General features: G+C 43.2%; 1 protein-coding gene across 1 annotated transcript in view; it reads left to right on the forward strand.

Annotated features, from left to right (window-relative positions):
* The window catches only part of CFAP58 (cilia and flagella associated protein 58), a 211,706-nt gene extending 203,872 nt beyond the window's left edge, over positions 1-7,834 (forward strand). Inside the window, exons 16-18 of the mRNA XM_082267890.1 lie at positions 2,811-2,930; positions 3,986-4,119; positions 7,548-7,834. Coding sequence (XP_082124016.1) covers positions 2,811-2,930; positions 3,986-4,119; positions 7,548-7,668 — 375 coding nt within the window. The 3' untranslated portion in view covers positions 7,669-7,834. The remainder of the gene's footprint in view (positions 1-2,810; positions 2,931-3,985; positions 4,120-7,547) is intronic.
* The last annotated feature ends 1,185 nt before the right edge of the window (positions 7,835-9,019 follow it).

Consider the following 9,019-nt stretch of genomic DNA (forward strand, 5'->3'; position numbering starts at 1 on the left):
CAATGTCTTATTTAGAAGAGAGAAGGTTTTATAGATTTCCCTCCCTGTTCTTAATAAAGTTGTTTTCACATTTCCTCTTTTCTACCTGAATTGCATTCGCTTCACATTCCTCATTTTCTCATTTGGAGCTTGTAATAGAAAATATGTTTTCAAATTCCAGCATCTAAAGCAGATCTATAAGTATATAACCTCAATACTGATCATACACATAACGTAAGGCTGGAAATACACCTATGCTTGGCAGTTACAGATGATAAATTGTGCGTTTTACCGCACACCTTTCTATAACACGCATTTCGCAGAACATTGTGGTGCCATACATTATCAATGGCATCCAACTTTGCAAATGTGCCACCTTTACATTTCTGTCCACTGTGTTGAAAAATAAAGGTTCTTGCCCAGTTTTTCATGTGTTGGTGGCTCATTTAAAATTAATGGACTACCTTAATGTAATGCACATGAATGCACAAAATAACATGGTAATGTGCATGCGGTAATGTACCACAATGACCCTAGATATGGGAAGGTAAAGGAGGCCAAAAATGTTAAAGAACCCCTGTTCTGAAGAATATGTCGCATCAGACTCCCACACTCTGGCTGTTGGGGCAATGCCAGACTTTCCTATATACACTGCTCAAATAAAATTAAAGGAACACTTTGAAAACACATCAGATCTCAATGGAGAAAAATCTCATGCTGGACATCTATACTGATATGGACTGGGTAATGTGTTAGGAAGGAAAGGATGCCACATCGTTTGATGGAAATGAAAATGATCACCCTACAGAGGGCTGAAATTCAAAGACACCCTAAAAATCAAAGTGAAAAATAATGCAGCAGGCTAGTCCATTTTGGCCCCCACGTGCTTGTATGCATGCCTGACAACGTTGGGGCATACTCCTAATGAGACAGCAGATGGTGTCCTGGGATATTTCCTCCCAGATCTGGACCAGGGCATTATTGAGCTCCTGAACAGACTGAGGTGCAACCTGGCAGCGTTGGATGGACCGAAACATAATGTTTCAGAGGTGTTCTATTGGATGTAGGTCAGGCGAGCATGGGGGCCATTCAATGGTATGAATTCCTTCATCCTCCAGGAATTGCCTGCATCCTCTCACCACATGAGGCCGGGCATTGTCATGCACCAGGAGGAACCCAGGACCCACTGCACCAGCGTAGAGTCTGACAATGGGTCCAAGGATTTTATCCCAATATCTAATGGCAGTCTAGCCTTTATAGGTCTATGTGTCCCTCCATGGATATGCCTCCCCAGACCATCACTGACCTACCACCAAACCGGCAATGCTGAACAATGTTACAGGCAGCATAAAAAAAAAAAAAAAAAGCATAACATTCTCTACGGTTTCTCCAGATCCTTTCATGTCTGTCACAAGTGCTCAGGGTAAACCTGCTCTCATTTTAGATATTTTACTTCAGTTCGCTTCCCCAAGGAGCTTACAATCTAATGTCCCTATCTCATATTAACACACACACATATTAGTGCCAATTCAGACAGGAGCCGGTTGACCTACCAGCACCTTAACCTTGGAGTGTGGGAGGGGAACCAAGCAAGCAACACAGGAAGAACAAGCAAACTTCATGCAGATAGTGCCCTGGCTGGGATTCGAAGTAGGGACCACATTGCTGTAACCCAAAAGTACCAACCACAAAGCCACTGTGCTGCACACCCTATGCTTTTAAAACCATTCTCAAGCCTAAACAGAAAGTACAGGAGGGGAGGAGAAATTAGCCCAGGATGCAACAGCAAGTATGGAGGGATCTCCAAACTTTCTAAACAAAGGGCCAATTTACTGTCCTTCAGGCTTTAGGAGGGCCTGACTGTGGCAAGTGGGTTTTGAAAATGCACTGGTGTCATTGAGAGTAAACCGTGCCTCATCATTGGTTTTAGTGTAAGGAGTATTGTCCTTTTGTTGGTATCAGTGGGAGGATTGGTGTCCCATTGTTGGTATTCAACGTAGGAATGGTGGTCATCATTGGTGTCTGTGGGAGGTATGGTGCCCCATAATTTTGTTTCTGTGGGAAGAATGGTGCCCCACCATTGGTGTCTATGGGAGGAATATTGTCCAGTCATTGTTGTCTGTGGGAAGAATGGTGCCCCACCATTGGTGTCTGTGGGAGGAATATTGTCCAGTCATTGCTGTCTGTGGGAGGAATGGTGCCCCACCATTGGTGTCTGTGGGAGGAATATTGTCCAGTCATTGCTGTCTGTGGGAGGAATGGTGCCCCATAGGCCGGTAAAGGCAAGTGAAGGACCACATCTATTGGAAACCACTGATGTAGGAGATACAGCAGGGCGAAGTTACACCCTACATATAATGAGTATTTAGTAGGACTATAGTGTTGATTATAAATCAATCCGTTTATTAAAAAAAAAAACAGCTCATATATGCTATGTAAGTATATGTGTATGTTGTGAATTGACTGTGTTTATTTCTTTGGTTCTTTTGTAGCCCTGATGAAGAAAATGCAGGTCCCCAAAACGATTGGCTTCTGTTTTTTTTTTTTTTTTTTTTAATAAATTGACTAATAATCAACATTATATCTGAATTCTCATTATAAGGTGGGAGTAGCCCCTCAAATTATGTGTGTTGTGACTAATTTCTTCACTTCTCCTAATAACTCCTAATAAGTACCTTAAACTGACCGCTTAGCTTTCATGGAAACCAACCCATGTGCAGGGCAAGAAAAGATCTGGTCTGGCTTGCTCATGGTAGTTTTCTTGCTGCCCCTGCATGTTTATTTAAACTTATAAAAAGCAATGACAATTTATTTTTCTTTTTATCTTCTAGGAGAAAGAAAAGCTCTATGTGGAGTTGAAGCTCATTTTAGCGCGCCAACCAGGACCAGAAGCTGCTGAACAACTGCAAATCTATCAGCAGACACTACGGGAAAAGACAAAACAACTAAAGGCAAGGAGACGCTAGCATGCGCCTGCCTCATATATTTGGCTGCAAAATTTCAGCTGCGAAAAATAGAGAAATAAAACCCAGGTTTTTGTGGTCTTTAATGGCCTCAAGCTCTCTTCATGTTGGAAAATGCAGAAGAATGGGAGAGAAAAGCTTGGCCTAAAGCAATGATTTCTAAATAATGGCAAATAATTCTCAGTATCTTTGTGGGTGCAACTTGTCAGCCAGTACGGTCAGCTCAGTTCTGGAGTCTTGATGGGTCTGTCTGGAGCCATCTATGTTTGTCTACATCTAGTGGTACTAATTACTCTTTATGTACTTACAATATATGGCCAAAAGGGTATTGACACCTGACCATCACCCCTTTATGAGCTTGTTGGGCATGTAAATCCAAAATCAGGTGCATAAAATCAAACACACAGCAGTGCAATCACTATTAACAAAGATTAGCATACAACAACGCAACAGCATTTGCCCACACTTGTGGGAACTGTTTGGGGAAGCTTCTTTTCTGTTCCAGCATGACTGACCCTGTGTACAAAGCTAGCTCCATAAAGACATGGTTTGATAAAATTTGGTGTGGAAGATTTTGGGTGGGCTTGCACGGAGCCCTGACCTCAACCCAACTGAATATCTTTGGGATGATTTGGAATGCCAATTGTAGGCCAGGTCTTCTCATTCAACATGAGTATTTGACCACACAAAAGATCTTTTGGCTCAATGGGTAGATATTCTCACAGGCACACACCAAAATCTTGTGGAAAGCCTTCCCACAAGAATAGATAAAAGGAGGACAATTCCATATTATTGTCCATGGTTGTGGAAGGGGACGTCCAACAAACTCTTGTGTGTGTGCTGGTCAGGGGTCTACAAACACTGGCTTACAGTGTATTTAACCTTAAAGAGGGGTAGTAATTACAAACAGTGTTTGTTAATATGAATCCTTGTTTACCCCAAGCGTTGCATCTGCATGGAGCCCCTTAATGATTTTGTGGCACCCTTACTGTATACAGCCTTTAGTACTCACAAGGACATCTCTCCTTTTTACTTGTTTGTAGGCTTTGTCATCAGAAGTCAACATGTACGAATCTCAGAGTCAGGAATATAAGTATGAGGTTGAAAGACTGGCCAATGAGCTGCAGAACGTGAAGAAAAAATACCTTGCCCAAAAACGCAAAGAGCAACAAGCCAGGTAATTGTGTTTCTTGTATTGTTTCCTTCATGAATACACCCTGCACCACTGGGAGATCACAAAGTGACTGGCTGAACTAAGACTTTTCAAACAAGGTAATCCTATCAAGTGGACCTATGCTTTGCCCGATTCTAGGACAATATCCCCCCCGGACAATATCCCCCGGACAATATCCCCCCGGCTAATATCCCCCCTGGACAACATCCCCCCAAACAATATCCTCCCGGACAATATCCCCCCGGACAATATCCCCCAGGCAATATCCCCCCGGCTAATATTCCCCCCGGACAACATCCCCCCAAACAATATCCTCCCGGACAATATCCCCCCGGACAATATCCCCCCGGCTAATATCCCCCCAGGACAACATCCCCCCCGGACAATATCCTCCCTGGACAATATCCCCCTAGACAATATCCCCCCTCCAACCCTAACCCTATGTCCGGGGCGATATTATCCAGGGGGATGTTATCCCGGGGGGATTATGTCCGGGGGGATATTGTCCGGGGAGATTTTGCCCGGGAGATATTGTCCAGGAGATATTGTCGGGGAGATATTGTCCGGGGGGATATTGTCCGGGGGCATATTGTCTTGATACCGCTTTGCCCAAGCAGGGTGAATCAGCAGGGTCACTTAAATGCCCTCCTTCATTTTCTCTTTGCTGCCCGACCAGCCCTAGTATGGGGATCATGTGATTCACTCCCTATCTTGTCATACTTTGAAATATGAGTAGAAGGTACTGGATCCGTTGGTTTCGATTTTACGAATGTGAAATTTATTCAGTCGTGTAGAGTACACTGGCTTTTGCTTTGCAGCTTTCGATTCAAGAAATTGTATTCAAATGTTTCATACATAAATATTGTTAGGAGGGATGTACAGGATGGTGCAAAAGTTTTAGTCAGGTGTGAAAAAATGCTGTAAATAAAGAATGCTTTCAGATACAGAAGCGGTAATAATTAGATTTTTTTATTAATTAACAAAATGGAAAGTAAACAAAGAGAAGAGAAACCCAAAGCAATTCAATATTTGGTGTGACTCCCCCCTTCACCCCTTTTTGCCTTCAAACCAGCATCAATTCTTCTAGGTACACTTGCACACAGTTTTTTAAGGAACTCAGCAGGAAGGTTGTTCCAAACATTTTGGAGAACTAACCACTTCTGTGGATGTTGGCTGCCTCAAATCCTTCTGTCTCTTCATCCACCAGCTCTGTGATGTCGTCATGGAGGAGTGGAAGAGGACTCCAGTGGCAACCTGTGAAGCTCTGGTGAACTTCATGCCCAAGAGGATTAAGGCGGTGCTGGAAAATAATGGCGGCCACACAAAATATTGACACTTTTGGCCCAATTTGTACATTTTCACTTAGGGGTGTACTCACTTTTGTTTCCAGTGGTTTAGACATTAATGTCTGTGTGTTGAGTTATTTTGAGGGGACAGTAAATTTACACTGTTACTGCTGGTTCACACTGATCTGACTTGTCAGGCGACTTGGTCACCTGACAAGTAGCGGTTCATGCTGTGCAATGGAACCGTTCTCTCCGACTTAGAAAAAGGTTCCTGCACCTTTTTTTTGCAAATCGGAGCGACTTGCATTGACTTCCATTATGTGAAGTCGTTGCAAGCCGCGCCGAAGTTGCGGTGCACAGGCGACTTCATTAGTCTCCCGAAGTCGGGGCGACTTTGAGTCGGATCAGTGTGAACCGACTCTTATACAAGCTGTACACTCACTACTTTACATTGTAGCAAAGTGTAATTTCTTCAACGTTGTCACATAAAAAGATCTAATAAAATATTTACAAAAATGTAAGGGGTGTACTCACTTTTGTGAGATACTGTATATATGAGGGTTTTAAAAACTCTGCAAGATCAAGTTCACTTTGAGTATTTTGTACTGAGAAAACACACTTTTAACAATCTATGTTAAATAAGTCCATTTTCCTGCCACAACAGCAGTGAAACATCTGCTTACAAGAATCTTTGAATGCATAATTAGCGGCGATTAATGAACCTAAAGAAGCATATTGATAATGGTGCGAGCGTATTACGCGGCTGCAAGGGGGAGAAGTTGCTTCGGGGTAATGTGATTTAATCTAACACAATGTAGAATAAATTAATGCTGCAATGGGTCAGGCTTGCTACAGAAAACAAATGACGAGTGGGGTGACCAATCTTGGGCATCTTCACATTTTGTCATCTAAAAATCAAAGCACAAGAAAGCAGGTGTGTAAGGGCTAGTTTACACTGGCATTGCACTCTGAAGAGTAATTCAAATGTGGAGCATTGGACAGGTGGTGAAGAGGCGTTCTATCACCTCCTCACCATCTGCTTTAACCCCATGAACCCTGCACTAGAGTCCCACAACCTCATGCATTGCATATATTTGCAGGGCAGTTGTGGGGTGCCCATATTCAGTGGACTAGGTCAGGTTCAGTGGGTGGTACTGCCCACTGAACGCAAGAGTGGGGATCATTTTTGCTGTGTTATATATATTCCCCCCTCCACTGCCTTTCCAGCTTAAGGCTCAACTGTGTGGTTTTCTGCCCTCATGTAAATGAGGCATTGGTGTAGTGCAGGCTATCATTTTAAAATCAGTTCCTGCAGAAATTACAATCAAATTCTGATTTTTTACTGTTTTCCACTGTATACTTAAAACTGAACTCTGGGCACGCAACATTTAATTTAAATATACTCCTCAATAGCTGCGCAGGACCACTGTATTCCACTTTGTATGCTCCAAATGCCTTTTTGCCAAATATTGTTCTCATTTAATATGCTTATGTGGATTTACTTTTTTAGGGGGGGGGGGGGGGTATTAGAGATGTAAAGTCTCAAGGTTTTTTACCTTAAAGTGGAGTTCCACCCATTTTTGGAACTTAAGATGTATGTAATCCCCTTTAAAATTGCTTTTACCAATGGAAACTTTTTTTTTTTGCTAGTAAATACCTTAATTTCTGCTTTATTCCTCCTCTCCTCACTTCCGGGTCCCATCGGCGATGACGTCATTCGGCGATTCGCAGTGTCTGCTGGGATGTATTCTATTCCAGAAATCTCGCAGTAGCTGAGCTGTAGTGAGCCGTGCCTGCCTGGATAGATTGATAGCAGCAGGAGTCATTGGCTCCTGATGCTGTCAATCAAATCTAGTGACACAAGAGCAGGGGGAGGGGCCGAGTCCTTTTGTCTGTGTCAATGGACACAGCAGCAGGACTCAGGAGCACGCAAGCACGGTTGCCCCCATGGAAAGCAGCTCTCTGTGGGGGAACCCGATTAAGAGGAGGAGCCAGAAGCGATGCTGGGGCACCCCGGAAGAGGAGGATCGGGGCTGCTCTGTGCAAAACCCTTGCACAGAGCAGGTAAGTATAACATGTTTGTTACTAAAAAAAAAGAAAAAACCTTTACAATCACTTTAACTCCACTATCTTTTCTCTGTTTAGGGAAAAGGAGAGAAGTATGATGGACACAGACCCACAGTATCTTCAGCCGCAAAGAACGGATGTGCCCCGATTTACAGGAGGGGGATTCCCACTCAGCCATGCCCCCAGAATTTTATCCTAAATGACCTTCTTCTGTCCTACGTGTAATTTACTCTGTTCTTTTGAGCTATTCCAATAAATGTGATCAGCCTGGTAACTGCATATACATCTTACTTGTATAGCCAAATACACTACAGTATATAAGCAAAAGTTTGACCATCACCATCATAGACATCTGATCATCACCCTCATGGACATCCCAATTCAAAACCAAATGTATAAAATCAAGCACATCTCCACTAACAAACATTAGCACACAGACATTTTAGGCAATTGTGCACTTCCAGCATTGTGGTAACAGTTTAGAGAAGGCCCTTTTCTGTTCCAGCATAACTGTGCCCTTTGGACAAACCCAGCTCCATGAAGACTAGGGGCAAGCTTGGGTCCAAACATAGTAGCTTAGCGGTAATTGCATATTTACAGAGAATAGCGCACACATGCAAAAGAAATTACTATCAAATTTAAAGGCAATTAATAAATAAAAATGGGGAATTAGTCCCACCATATGGCCATATCGTGCTCAAGCCCACCACTACGTCAAAGTACCCCCTTGTCAGTGGGTCCTACACTATAGATAAAAAGGATGAATCCAGCCTCTAAACCATAGGAGATAATTACTCCTTACTGGGAGAGATGTGCAACTGCACTATAAGGGACTCCTCCTATATCTACTTGCTAGTGGACACTGATAGAGTACAGGTGTGGGAGGGTGGGGTGCTCAACCCCAGAAGTCTGGTCAGACCGAATACATAACAAACAACATTGTTGAGCTGCGGGTGGGCCACATTAGCTCATTGTAATTGGCCAAAATGTGGCCATATTAGGTCAATGATGTTGTAAGCATCACCGCTCCTTTGTATACGTGCAACTGCCGGTGGGGGAATCCCTCACCTGCCTCTCTTTGGCCCAGCAATGGCAGCTAACTTCTGGATGCGGACCGAACCCAAGTTCGTCCATAATAAAGACATGGTTTGACCAGTTTAGTGTAGAGGAACTCAAGTGGCCCGCACAGAGCCTTGACCTTAGCCCTACTGAACCCTTTTGGAATGAATTGGAAAGCCAGTTGTGAGTCAGGTCTTCTCACCTAACATCAATACTTGACCTCAAAAATGTTCTTTTGGCTCAAAAAAATGTAGCAACATACCCTACATCATTATTGCTTCATGTCCACATATATGTGCAGTCCTTGCAGCATAATGAACCTTTGAAAGTTTGGAGTGTTTTATTTCTGAGGAAGGGGGCATGACCCCCGAAACACATCAGATGTCCAATCATTTTTTCCCATTTGGAGCGTTTTTTTGATTGTGAATCGATGTGAATAAATATTTACATATGGTAATGCATGAGGTGGTTGCACCCTCCTGTGTGTTTTT

This window comes from Pelophylax lessonae (genome assembly GCF_965119305.1).
Source record: "Pelophylax lessonae genome assembly, chromosome: 9".
NCBI classification, from domain to species: Eukaryota; Metazoa; Chordata; class Amphibia; order Anura; family Ranidae; genus Pelophylax; species Pelophylax lessonae.